This window comes from Myotis yumanensis, unplaced genomic scaffold (assembly GCF_028538775.1).
Source record: "Myotis yumanensis isolate MYYU_CA2020_CCGP unplaced genomic scaffold, mMyoYum1.0.hap1 SCAF_8, whole genome shotgun sequence".
Taxonomy (NCBI): domain Eukaryota; kingdom Metazoa; phylum Chordata; class Mammalia; order Chiroptera; family Vespertilionidae; genus Myotis; species Myotis yumanensis.
In genome coordinates, this window is record NW_027223759.1 from 52,806,830 (window position 1) to 52,821,099 (window position 14,270).

At 37.3% G+C, this 14,270-nt stretch overlaps 1 protein-coding gene across 2 annotated transcripts in view; it reads left to right on the top strand.

Moving 5' to 3' along the window:
• IFIH1 (interferon induced with helicase C domain 1) overlaps positions 1-14,270 on the top strand; it is a 57,418-nt gene that overhangs the window by 34,557 nt on the left and 8,591 nt on the right. For both annotated transcript variants that reach the window (XM_070422861.1, XM_070422860.1), the window contains exons 6-11: positions 5,522-5,732; positions 6,612-6,829; positions 8,207-8,323; positions 11,574-11,697; positions 12,234-12,506; positions 13,088-13,347. In XM_070422861.1, coding sequence (XP_070278962.1) covers positions 5,522-5,732; positions 6,612-6,829; positions 8,207-8,323; positions 11,574-11,697; positions 12,234-12,506; positions 13,088-13,347 — 1,203 coding nt within the window. The remainder of the gene's footprint in view (positions 1-5,521; positions 5,733-6,611; positions 6,830-8,206; positions 8,324-11,573; positions 11,698-12,233; positions 12,507-13,087; positions 13,348-14,270) is intronic.

Consider the following 14,270-nt stretch of genomic DNA (forward strand, 5'->3'; position numbering starts at 1 on the left):
CTGTAACTTATGTATAAACAATACATTTACCCACATATTCTTTAAGGTTGACTGGTACTAAGTTAAGTTATTATTGCATGTGAACATAAATGATACCAAAATATTACTGGAATCTAGGATCAAATATTGTCTTCTAGAGTCTCTAACCATTGGCTCTTAGTCAAAGGTGGCAAGTGCTCTTTATCCAGAATATATATCTATATCTATCTATATAGATAGATAGATAGATAGATAGATATCGATATATATATATATATAATTTTAAGAGAAAGAGAAAATTAATATTTGGTTGATTTATATCAAGTTAAATAGGTAAATAGTTTTCAAATATTTTATATATATATTAAATATATAGATATTATTAAATGCAACACAGGTCTTTAATAATTTCTAACTTGAGGAATTTGGAAGCCATCCTTATAAATAGGTATAAGTCTCCATTTTATTTTTTATTTTATTTTTTTACTTTTAATTTCTTTATTGATTAAGGTATTACATATGTGTAAGTCTCCATTTTAAACAGTGTAGTTATTGAGCTTTATTCAGGTAAACGAGAGTTTATTAATTTATGAACTTATAAATTGTGAATAGTAATATTTACCATTTTATGATAATGCATATTTTTCCATTATTAGAAAGTCTATTTAGTCCACTAGCTATGACAACTAGATTTTCAGTTATTTCTTTATAGAAAATGTAGCAATAGGCTATGCAACTTTACTGTATCTTTTGTATTTCTATTATAACAGTTTTAGATGCAACCTGCTTTTCAGTACTAAAGAAACTTACTCAGAATCCATCACCTGCATGATTTCCATCATGTCATTCCAAATGCATTTTATATGCATATGTGCTAAGCCTAAAGACCTCTCGCTTTATACTAGTGTGCACATAATTAAAACAGTTTGATTTCTTTTGTGGTAATGGTGATACAATAGCTTTTCATATAGCTTTTCATATATTCCCTTTATTATGGCTATTGTCGTTTGGAATACAATAAATTTAGTGTTTGATCTTGGACAAATTACTAATTTCTCTGACTTTAGTTTCCTCATCTATAAAAGGAATAAAATAACACTACCCTGTATAGATGTTCAGAAGTTTAAATTTGATGATCTATCTATAGCCCAGGAATAACTCAGTGAATATTAGATCTTTCTCCCTCTCCTTCCTCTTTACCTTCATAATGAATGAAATGAAATTTAGTATTCTTTAGCCAGTGAGCAGTGTCAGGTCCAGAAAAACAAAACAAAACAAAGACGTTAACTGAATTCAAAACCACTTCAGTTGATGTTCTTAATACCATTTGAGCTTCACCACTTCCTTAAGGTTAAGTCCCATCTACCCTCCCAAAGAGCTCTTCTACTCTACTCCTCTGTTATATCACCTCCTCCAAAGCCTGTAGCCTCAAAAGCTAGGAGTTATTTTTGGTTTATCTGCTTCCTTCACTTCCCTTATCAGGCACAGTGTCATAGATGACTGTACTAGAGTTGAAGGAGACCTTCAAAATCCAGCTTTCATCTATTGCCAAGTGGTTCCCGCACCTCTGCTGAGTAACTTATAACATCAAGGGTGTCTCCCTCCTAACAAGATATCTCCATCTATTATTTGAACAGCTGACACTGTTAGAAAGCCTATCATGTATTCATCAAAATCTGGTTCACTGGAATCCACTCTCATTGGTTAGAGTTCTTTCCTCTGTGATGATAAAGAGTAAGTTAGGTTGTAATTCTCTCATCGTATTACAGCCCTCCACATAGAGAAGGCAGCAAGCATCATGCAGCATTTACGTGATTTATCTTCTTGTTCCCTGGGATAAATATCCCCAGTTCCTGTCACTGTTCTTTATATAACATGGTTTCCAGACTTTCCATCATCCTGAGTGCTCATACTTTTCCAGAATTTTATCTCAGACCCTCTTAAAACACAGTATCCAGTGTTAAACAAAATACTATAGATATAGTCTTACAGTGCAGAGTTCAGGAGAGATGAGATGTAACACTTAGCCCGTGACTGGGTCTGCCTTTGTCACCCAGAGACTCATCTGTGCTTGCTATAACCTAAAAAGCCCAAGTTCGTTTGAAAAAGCTGTTAGAATAGACCTCTTAAGTTATGTTTGTGCAGTTATTTTTTGAGCCTAAATACAATTACTTATGTTTATTTTTTCATTGGAGGCCCAGTGCACGAATTTGTGCACGAATGGGGTCCCTAGGCTTGGCTGGTGATTGGGGCTGGCCAGGGGGAAAAACTGAGGGAGGTTGGCCAGCCGGGACCATAGGAGGTTGGCCAGCTGCAGGAGGTTGGCTGTGGGAGTGCACTGACCACCAGGGGGCAGCTCCTGCATTGAACATCTGCCCCCTGATGGTCAGTGCATGTCATAGTGACTGGTCGACCAGTCCTTCCAGTTGTCTGGTCATTTGGTCATAAAAGTCGCATAAGCTTTTATATATATTTAGATATATAGATATATAGATATATAGATATCATTATATTAATTGGTCATTTCAGGGTTAGTGTTCTTGTATGCATCTAATGCATCTTCCTTTTTGTAATAATTACTTGTCCTCTCAATGCTAAGTTCTTGTTACATATCTTTCATCCCACTGGATCTAGGAGATTCATATGAAATCAAATTTGTAGCCATGTTTAAATGTTAAATTATCATCATTAATTATTCATATCCAATTGCACTGTTCTGTAGATATTTAAAGATGTGACTCTAATTCCTGTTTCCCTACTGTTTTTCCTTAAGAATTACTAGAAATTCCTCCATTAGTTCTATTATCTATGTCATAATGTTTTCCTTTATTATCCAATTTCTTTGAATTTTAATGTAATGTAATTTTAATTCTTTTTTTATTGAGTCAGGAAATCTGTGGCCCAGTAAGTCAACCTAACCTGCATTCTGTATTTGGCCCAAGAACAAGGTATTATAACCCTTGATCTAGAAAGGAAAAATCCTGTTCCCTAATACCATTTATTTTCATCTTCCTTTCTCCATCCTTTCCAAAGTTATCGCCTTCAAATGCAGGGAGAAATGAAAACACCACCTGTGTTTCCAGACTTTCTATTTCCTATCTAGGGCTTCCACATCATGAGAGATAAATCCCAGGTTCCTTCAGATGCCATGATGCAGCCCATATGATTCAGCAGAAGTGGGTAGCAGTTGGGTTTGATTAGTCTTGGCAGGCACTCTGTCACATCTCAGGAACAGGCTCCAAACGGACCACACATCTCCCAATTAGCCATGTCAGACTTGCATCTGGCTTTCTCTTGTCCTTCAACAGGAAGTCATTGCCAACCAGAGTGAGTATCAGGATTTCCAACACCTGCTTCCTCCTGTGACAGCTTCTTTTTGTTCTGTAGATGAGAAGATGCCGATTCTTTGACTCACCCTTTATGGACAGAATCTCAGTTCTCTATGTCATTTCATGGAATAAAGAATCTTAAATTTCTTGGTAGCATGAGGGTATTTAAGGACAAATGAGTCCAGCTGGTGTGACTCCATGATTGAGCATCAGCCTATGAAGCAGCAAGTTACAGTTCAATTCCCGGTCAGGGCACATGCCTGGGTTGTGGGTTCAGTCCCCAGTGTGGGGCATGCAGAAGGCAGCTGATCAATTATTCTCTTTCATCATTGATGTTTCTATCTCTCTCTCCCTCTCCCTTTCTCTCTGAAATCATTAAAAATATATTTAAAAAAAATAAAGACAAATGAAATACAGATCATGTCTCCAAGGAATCTACAGTCTAGGAAATGAAAGATATATATTAATAATATAATAATACGGTATTGTACTTTATATTATCTCCTTAAAGCCACCTGGCTATTTTTTGAAGTAAGTATAATTATCCCCTTTTTACCCATCAGAAAACTGAGACTCAGAGGCTTTAATTAGCCCCAGGGATCATCCAGCCAATTATCAGCAGATCTGAGACTTGAACCTTTTTCTTCTGAAGTCAACTGGTCTCTTTCCACCATACTCACTGCTAGAATAAAAGGAAAGTTGTTTTTTTTTTCTGAGTACCAGTAGTATGTCAGCTGTTATTTCATTTAATTTTTCACAACGACCTCACCACTGGTTAATATTATCCCCACTTTATTAGTGCGGAAATTGAGATGATTAAGTAACTTGTCCAAGATCACATAATAAGCAAGTAGCTGCGGTAGTTGTTTTCAGAGCTGACTTTCTTTCCTATGGATTGCACTTTCTTTTCATTAAATTTAATCCTCAGTCTCTTCTTCAGGATACTGCCTTCTTAGATTATCACCTCTGTCTTGCATTAATGGAATGAAAAAAATACAGTTGACCCTTGAAGAATATGAGGTTGAACTGCATGAGTCCACTTATACACAGATTTTTTAAATAAATATTGTAAATCTATTTCTCTTTCTTATGATTTTCTTATTCACATTTTCTTTAGCTTATTTTATCGTAAGAATACAGCCACTCCTCAGACAGAGGCGCAGGTGCAGGGTTGACTCTGGAGGCTGTAGTCTTAAAGAGTGAGACCATCTTCCAGCTGCTGGCCTGCAAAGATGAGCTCTGTTGGCCAAGGCAGGGATGCCTTCTTTATCCTGGTGCTGGCCCTCACATGGCATCACTGGGTTCCATGTTGATGGTCTTGCAGCTCAAGGTCTTCAGAGGATTTCCTTTTGACCTGTTAGTGAAGGAGAAGATACTGTAAATCACCAACCAGGTCAAGTCACCTCAAAGCCACTCACTAGACAATGCCAGTTGTCTCTGAAAGAGTTGCACCTTTTGTGCCAAATCTCTTTGTTGTTTTGTTCTTTCTCAGCCACCAAAGCTATTCCAGCAGTTCATTCTTCACTTCACATCCATTTTCCTAGGCGACACTCTCCTAGGCGACGCCTTACCTTCTCGCTTTCTCTCCCTGCTCCAGTCCTTCAGGCATGTTGCCTCTGCCTGATCCCCAAACAACTGTAATAAATCAATCCTAAGTGTAACACAGCTCACAAAGGTTCTGTAAACTGTTACATACATTTAAAATACTCTGCTTGGTGTTCACAGCCCTTTTTAGCCTGGTTCTTCTCCATCAATTCAAAATTTATTTCTTATCCAGCCCCAGTTTTAATTTATATCTTCACTGACCTATGGCTTACAAGATTAAAATTCTGTTTAAGCCCTTCTTTTGAGCAGTGGATTACTTCTTTCTCATTGCTGTCACTTTGAATGTGTTTCCATTGGAGAATTATTACATGGTGTTGTATTAATTTGTTTCATTTCAGTCTTGGTCTGTGCACTCAGGTAGCCTGAGTTCCTGAAAGTTGTGAACTCAGACACAATATTGTTGTGTCCCAGACACAATGCCTACACCGAACAGGCATTCAATAATTGCTTATTAACAGATGAATGAATGGAATGATGAATAGGTTGTTATGTCTAATTAACTGATAGTGTAAACACCTTTGTTAATGCTTAACACATAGTAGGCCTTTGATCAATACTCCTTATGCTTTGACAAATCTCTCTCTCTTTTACTTTTGGCATTTTTAAAGGTACCACTAGTTGAACAGCTCTTCCGTAAAGAGTTTCAAAAATTTTTGAAGAAATGGTATTGCATTACGAGAGTAAGTGGTGATACCCAAATGAAAATATCATTTCCAAAATTTGTCAAGTCCTATGACATTATTATCAGTACAGCTCAAATCCTTGAAAACTCCCTTTTAAACTCAGAAAAAGGAGAAGATGATGGTGTCCAGTTGTCAGGTTGGTTGAAGTATTTATTTTTGAAAAAATTAATTAATAGTAATTAGTATTAACATTAATGGTAGTAATTGAGGCTGTGTAAATGTTGATTTAAAAAGATTAACTTTGGTTTATATTATCTTTTATTCATTAAGTTTTCATTAAAACCCTTTTACTTCTTTTTGGAAACAAAAAAATTGAAAAGTTTTTAATTAGAACACTGTTCTGCATAAGAATATCATTATTACATCAAATAACCACTATACTTTCCATTTACTTCTTAATTCTAGGTACTGACAAGTTCTTTTTATATGCTAGTGTATCCTCTTAGATTTGCCTTCTGCTCCATAGAACAGATATATAATCTTTTCTTTTTTTGTGAGGAATTAGAAGAGAAGGTGAAAGAGGAAGGGAAATATGTACAAATAATCACAATAATTAAATGCAATGTTAAAACATGCCAAAAATTTCCCTCTTTGAATAGAGTAGTTTTAATTTGACATAATAAATGCAAAATTCACCCACTTAAAATTAAACATTATCCCCTAACCGGTTTGGCTCAGTGGATAGAGCGTCGGCCTTCGGACTGAAAGGTCCTGGGTTCGATTCCGGTCAAGGGCATGTACCTTGGTTGCGGGCACATCCCCAGTAGGGATTGTGCAGGAGGCAGCTGGTCGATGTTTCTCTCTCATCGATATTTCTAACTCTCTGTCCCTCTCCCTTCCTCTCTGTAAAAAATCAATAAAATATAGTTAAAAAAATTAAACATTATATTAAAGAACAAAAGCATAATCTTGAGAATTTTGGACAATAAACTTAGTGGGGTTTTTTTGTTTGTTTGTTTTTCTTTATTGTACTTTGTTGGTATGGACAAATGAACCATTTGAATTTTCTTTTAAGACTTTTCCCTCATCATCATTGATGAATGCCACCACACCAACAAAGAAGCCGTCTATAATAACATCATGAGGCGTTATTTGAAACAGAAGCTGAAAAACAATAGGCTCAGGAAAGAGAACAAACCAGTGATGCCTCTACCTCAGATCCTGGGACTAACAGCCTCCCCAGGTGTCGGCGGGGCCACCAAGCAAGCCAAAGCTGAAGAACACATCTTAAAAGTAAGTTACTGACTTTATGTATAAACAAGAGAACCAACATTTAAAGAAATACCAGTAATTCTTAGGCTTTATTATTTTAATGTGTGTGTTTTTTTAATTGACTTCAGAGAGAGGAAGGGCAAGGGAGAGAGCGAGAAACATCAATGATGAGAGAGACTCATAGATCGACTGCCTCCTGCAAGCCCCACACTGGAGATCCAGTCCCCAACCTGGGCATGTACCCTGCCCAGGAATTGAACTGTGACCTCCTTGTTCATGTGTTGATGCTCAACTGCTGAGCCACACCAGCTGGGCTTTTTGTTGTTGTTGTTTTAAGTAAGTTCAAGTTCAAGTGCCATCAAGTGCATTAAAGGAGGTATTCCAGGATCATCAGTTAAGTAAAATCTATTTGCTTTAGTTAAAGTAAGTATATTCAGTTTTCTACAAAACAGTAATATGCCTTAATAAACAATGATGACAGAACAAATCACAAAGATTATGGAAAGCTGATATAATTAATGAAATGTGGGGGTAAATTGAATACCTTATTTTAAATATCTCCTCCTAGTGTAAAAGTTAATGATGTATTTGATATTGGAATATAAATAAAGCTATAAATGTTTCTTATTTTTATACTCAGTGAATTTCAAATTATGTCTTTGCTGCTAACTTTTTTGTTCTGTGTAATTCTCAGATTCTGGGTAATCCAAATTAAATGGGAAACTGGGGACATGCAGATCTGTAATTAAAAACGTATTACTCATCAGCTGCCCCCAAATGGTAACAACATGTAAAGTATTCTTGTTGATCTCAAGTGTTAAATGAATTCAAAATAACCCAAGAAGTGTGTTGGCATCAAGGTCAATTGCATTTGTATTTTTAAGTCCCTATTTTAATTTGAATACAGCAAAAATCATGTAGAGTAGACAGAGGTACAATTATTGGCTCCAAGAGATATTTTATTGCTGGGATTAAGGACAAATTCTAATCTAGATCTGGGCACATGGGCTTCAGCTGCTCCTAGCTTCATACTGTAGAAGAGGGTGGTAATATGATCCACGGATGTCAAAATGACCTTTAAAATGCCTCATGCAATATGGTTTTCTCATTAACATTCTCTGCTAATCTCTGCAAGTTGCTACACTCCTTCCATGTCAGTTTTTCCAGCTAGAAAATAGAATGTAAAGAATGAAAATAAACACGCTTTTCTGGTACTATTCACCGACTTGATTTAGAAGCTCCTTTTTACTTTATCAGGACAAATGTTGATTATTGGTTAATCAGATCCATAGTAAAGCAATACTAAAATGCTATATACACACAAAAAAACCCCTACATTGAATCAATTCTGAGAGAGAAAACTAATTATTTAAATATTGAAAAATGTTTCTTTTCCAGATATGTGCCAATCTTGATGCATTTACTATTAAAACAGTGAAAGAAAACATCTGTCAACTTAAAGAACAAATAAAAGAGCCATGCAAAAAGTTTGTCATTGCAGATGACACCAGAGAAGTATGTGTTTAAAATATCATTTTAATTGATTGCTGTTATCATACTCAATTGAAAGATGCAATGATTGTATATTTGCCACCGGAATAATATTGTTTTAAATTTTTAGCAAATAAGTTACAGTTTTGTATTTGTTTATTGAGGTTAGGCCATAAAGCACTGCTGTGAATTTTCTTTTCCATCCTTCTTTTAGTTTTCCAGTTCACAGAGAGTAGCTCAGTAACTGATGGACTAATATGAGCCATGGGGAGCCGGGGTAGGTGAGGGTAGGGAAGGTGACATAGCTAAACTAGAGGAATTATACCATAGTTTGTTCTATCTTTTTCTTGTCTTTTTTTTTTACTTTCTTGGTGAATTCCAGGATCTGTTTTCTGACATTCCACAGAGCCATTTTGTTGCTACCAGATTACTGTTGGCAATGATCATGGAAATCCTATCTAATTTGCATATTTACTTTCTTAGGAAAACACTGACGTGGCAAAGAAGTGAAATACTTACTTTGATTGTGCTTTTTAGATGACTGTGACCAGTGCATATGTCTATACTTTTGTAAAATTTACAAAGCATGATAAATTTTACCTATATGTATTTGATAGTAAGAAACAACCATTGAAAAGATGCCTCATAAGGATATTAGGATTAAGTGATATGAAATATGCATAATAAATAATATTGTGTTTGAAATGTAGTAGGCACTAAACTAATTAGTGACCATTGTCCATTGGCCAGTTGCATGATTTGTTGTGTGTGTGTGTGTGTGTGTGTGTGTTTGTTTTAATTCTGGAAGAGTTCTTATCTATTCCAGCTGAACTAGCACATTTGATATACTTTATTTCCCTTCACTTTTTTTATTATGATTTTTTTCTTTATTGTCTAAAGTTTTACATATGTCTCCTTTTTCTCGAGTTGACCCCCCCGCCCCCAGCCATTCCCACCCCGGGAAAGCCCCCACTGCCCAGTGTCTGTGTCCATTTTCCCTTCACTTTTGTTGTTCAGGTTTACTTGATAAGTTTAAATGCACTTTTCTACTTACAACATTCTTAGGACATTTTTATTTTTATTTTTATTTTTCAGGGAAATGGGCTGGGATTAAATTGCTGGATGTGACTTAGAATATATATATATATTTAAAAATCTGCCACCTAACTTTTAATTTTTAGTATACTTTTTATTGAAATATAACACACATAAGAAAGTAGAAATTTTAAGTGTCTAATATAGATCGCTGAATTTTCATAAACAGAACACACTTGTGTAACCCAAATCCAGATCAAGACAGAATATTGCCAGCACCCCAGAAACTCGTCATTCCCCCCCTCCAGTCACTATACCCTGACTTTTAACACCAAAGATGGATTTAGACTGATTTTGAACTTTATATGAATGAAATCATACAGTAAGCAATTTTCTGTGTCTAGCTTTTTCTAAAATTCTCTTCACTTTTAATTCTGGTATAATGCTGAAACCAGTTCTTCCAAGAGAAATGTCTCTTAAATTGGATTGTAGGCTTTCTAATTAATTGTGGCATTACTATAATGTTTTTTAAAATTAGTATTAGCATCTAATATTATCACTCATTAATTTTTCTTTAGTAAAATTTTAAAAATATTGATTTCAGAGAGAAAGGGAGAGGGAGAGATAAAGACATCAATGATGAGAGAGAATCATTGATTGGCTGCCTCCTGCACGCCCAACAATGGGGATTGAGCCCACAACCCAGGCATGTGCTCTTGACTGGAACTGAACCAAGGACCCTTCAGTCTGCAGGCCAGTGCTCTATCCACTGAGCAAAACCAGCTAGGGCTTTTTAATAAAATTTTTAAATTGGAAATTCCAGAAGTGGTACAGGGTGTTGGTGTGGATGTGTCTTGAGATAGAGACTCTTAAAAGAAAAACCAATAAAAAATAAATGTACAAAGAGGTGATCAGAGATTAACTTACTACTTTGCCTAGACAAAGAATCTGAATCAAATTTATTATAACACTAGAGGCCTGGTGCACGAATTCGTGCACCTGTGGGGTCCATAGGCCTGGCTGGCAATCGGGGCCTGCCAGCCTGGGGGAGAGATGGGGGAGGGACTGTGGGCCCAATGGGGCCTGCTGCCGGGGAGGGACGAAGCACAGGAGGTTGGCCGCCAGCCCTGAGGAGGGAGCCTGCCATTGGCCCCCCCTTGGTCAGGAGAGGAGGCGACGGTCACCAGGCCGGGTGTAGAAGGAATGGATGTTGGACGCTGATGCAGGTGCCCCACCACTGTGCGGTTCCCTGCCTCCCCCCTTCTCCCTCCCTTGCCATCACGCCACCACTGCCTTGGGAAGGTGGTGGGTAGATCGGGGTCTGCCAGCTGGGGGGAGGGACACAGCACGGGAGGTTGGCTGCCCGCCCCAAGGAGGGAGCTGGCCCTCAGCCCCCCTGGGGAAGGAGCCACCCACCCCCGGTTCCCCATCCCAGCCCTGGGCCAAAGGCCCCAGCGGGGTCAGGAGAGGAAGCAATGGTCACCGGGCTAGCCGCAGAATGAATGGATGTTGATGCTGCTGGCCAACCACTAGAGCAGTGGTTCTCAACCTTCCTAATGCCATGACCCTTTAATACAGTTCCTCATGTTGTGGTGACCCCCAACCATAAATTATTTTCGGTGCTACTTCATAACTGTAATTTTGCTACTGTTATGAATTGTAATGTAAATATCTGATATGCAGGATGTATTTTCATTGTTACAAATTGAACATAATTAAAACATAGTGATTAATCACAAAAACTATGTAATTATATACGTGTTTTCCGATAGTCTTAGGCAACCCCTGTGAAAGGGTCATTCGACCCCCAAAGGGGTCGCAACCCACAGGTTGAGAACTGCTGCACTAGAGATCGGCTGTGGGAGTGCACTGACCACCAGGGGGCAGCTTTTTCATTGAGTGTCTGTCCCCTGGTGCTTTTTTTTTTTATTTTATTGATTTTTTACAGAGAGGAAGGGAGAGAGATAGAGAGTTAGAAACATCGATGAGAGAGAAACGTCAATCAGCTGCCTCCTGCACATCTCCCACCGGGGATGTGCCCACAACCCAGGTACATGCCCTTGACCGGAATCGAACCTGGGACCCCTCAGTCCGCAGGCTGACGCTCCATCCACTGAGCCAAACCGGTTTTGGCTCCCCTGGTGCTTTTATATATATAGATGGGAATTATTTTCACAAAGATAATGTTATTCCTTTAACAATATAAACATCTAAGAATAAGTGTATAACTTACTTTTAGGATCCATTTAAAGACAGACTTCTGGAAATAATGACAAAGATTCAAACTTTTTGCCAAATGAACCCAATGCCAGATTTTGGAACTCAACCCTATGAACAATGGACCATTAAAATGGAAAAAAAAGGTAATTGGGGTTTTGATCTAACATTTAGTTTATCCCATGTTTAGGCCAAGATTTCAGATGACTATATCACATATTCCCAAGAAAACTGAAAGCAGATGGAATTTCAGTGTTCTAAGTAGGACGAGGTTAAACATCCTAATTCCTTATCTAAGGAAGGCGGCATCAATTCATCCAGTTTCTTTTTATTGCCAGTCTTTCACTTATTGTATATTTAAAATATTAAGATAAAAATTAACAACTCTGTCTCCAGTTGCAAGCTCAACTAATATGTGTTGTTTTTTTTTATGCCATTCCTCTGACTCAGCTTGGATCAGGTATGTGTTCTCGCTGATGCAGAACTCAAACAGCAAGTGTCGGAGTTGGAAAACTTGCCCCCTTTTTAAGCTCTCGGCATATTTTGAGTCTTGCTTTCTCATTTCAGAAACAAGGTGAAACCTATTTTAGAGTCGTATAATAAACATATTTAAGTCCACAGCACAGTATTAAGGGGGGGTGTTTGATCATTATTTCACTCTACATACTGTATTCTTTCATAGCTGCAAAAGAAGGAAATCGCAAAGACCGTCTCTGTACAGAACACTTGAGGAAGTACAATGAGGCCCTGCAAATTAATGACACAATCCGAATGATTGATGCCTATAATCACCTTGAAACTTTCTATAAAGATGAGAGAGAAAAGAAGTTTGCAATCGGAGATGATAGTGATGAGAGTGGTGACAATAGCGGTGATGGTGATGAAGGTGGGAATGATGGCAAGAAACCTTTGAAACTGGATGACACCGATAAATTTCTCATGGATTTATTTTTTGGTAAGAATCAATGTGACATTTATTGCATGGTCTCATGCATTTTACCTCTTTGGTGTGAACTGTTGCTTTTTAAGAGCTCTCCAAAAGGCCCTCTTAACATATTTCATTTTGAAAGGAGAACTCCTACTCATATTGGGGCTATTTCTAGTTGAATGACCAGAGTAGCCATGAATTGTATGATCACAATCACTAATTTGATCATGTGAATTTTGGTCAAGATGACTGCAATGCATTTATTAATTTTAAACATATTTTTATTGATTTCAGAGAGGAAGAGAGGGAGAGAGAGATACAAACATCAGTGATGAAAGAGAATCATTGATGGGCTGCCTCCTGCATGGCCCCTACTGAGGATTGAGCCAGAAACCTGGGCTTGTGCGTTGATTGGGAATTGAACTGTGACCTCCTGGTTCATAGGTCAATGCTCAACCACTGAGCCATGCTGGCTGGGCACATTTATTAAGTAGCCTGATTATTAGATATAGATAAAAGATTAGCTATAATTGAACTCAGTGCATCGTTACATAAAATCTTCCCCTGTAACCATATATTTTACTAATTTAAACTAATTATTTTTAAAGATAACAAGAAAATGTTGAAGAAACTGGCTGAAAACCCACAATATGAAAATGAAAAGCTGACCAAATTAAGAAATACCATAATGGAACAATATACAAGGACTGCGGGGTCAGCAAGAGGAATAATTTTCACAAAAACACGACAGAGTGCATATGCCCTTTCCCAGTGGATTACTGAAAATGAAAAATTTGCAGAAGTAGGAGTCAAAGCCCACCATCTGATTGGAGCTGGACACAGCAGTGAGTTTAAGCCCATGACACAGGTATAAACACCTTTTTGGACTGCTAATCTTATACTGTCATTACTCTTCACAAACTACTTGTTGTCTTTCTTTTCATCAATTCCCTCACCACCCCACAAATAATTTTATGGAATGAAGCATTTGTTCTTGAAGTAAAATGTGCATTTCATAGCAATCTAACCTGTGGTATTTGATAGGCTAAGCATTGTCCTAGGAGTCATTTTTACCCACATACTTGAAGGAACTTTCTAAAGTGAGTTTCCTTTGCAAAAATGATTGACACTGAAACTTAGAAACAAGATAGAAAAAATGGTTGCAATATAATTATCAAGTGGAAAAATCCAGTCTCCTCAAACATATGTGCATTATAATTAGAACTATGTAAAATATGTTTGCATAGCGTGAGGTCTGTAAGGGAACTTGGAAAATTTTAAGACATTTGCTGTGTTAGAGATTTGGGATTATGAGAGCTTTTCCTTTTTAATTTTTTTTGTTTTGTTTTGTTGTCATTTCATTATGCTACCTCTCATGGGCACAGTAAAAAACACTTGGGAGAGAAAAAAGGCACTTGTAGACGTTACACTCATGTGGCTTGTTAGAGTAAAATATTCTCCTAAAGTCATATTATTCCCGAATCTTGCTGGACAACAGGGCACTTCAACTCTGATATGGTCATCACCATTTGGTCCAATGGAGCAAATTAAATTTGTTTCAGCGTTTGCTGAAAAGGAAGTTCTTGAAATTGTCCACTATAACTCTTAACATACTCTCTAGATCAGCGGTTCTCAACCTGTGGGTCGTGACCCCTTTGGGGGTCAAATGACCCTTTCACAGGGGTCGCCTAAGACCATTGGAAAACACATATATAATTACATATTGTTTTTGTGATTAATCACTATGCTTTAATTATGTTTGATTTGTAACAATGAAATTGGGGGTCACCA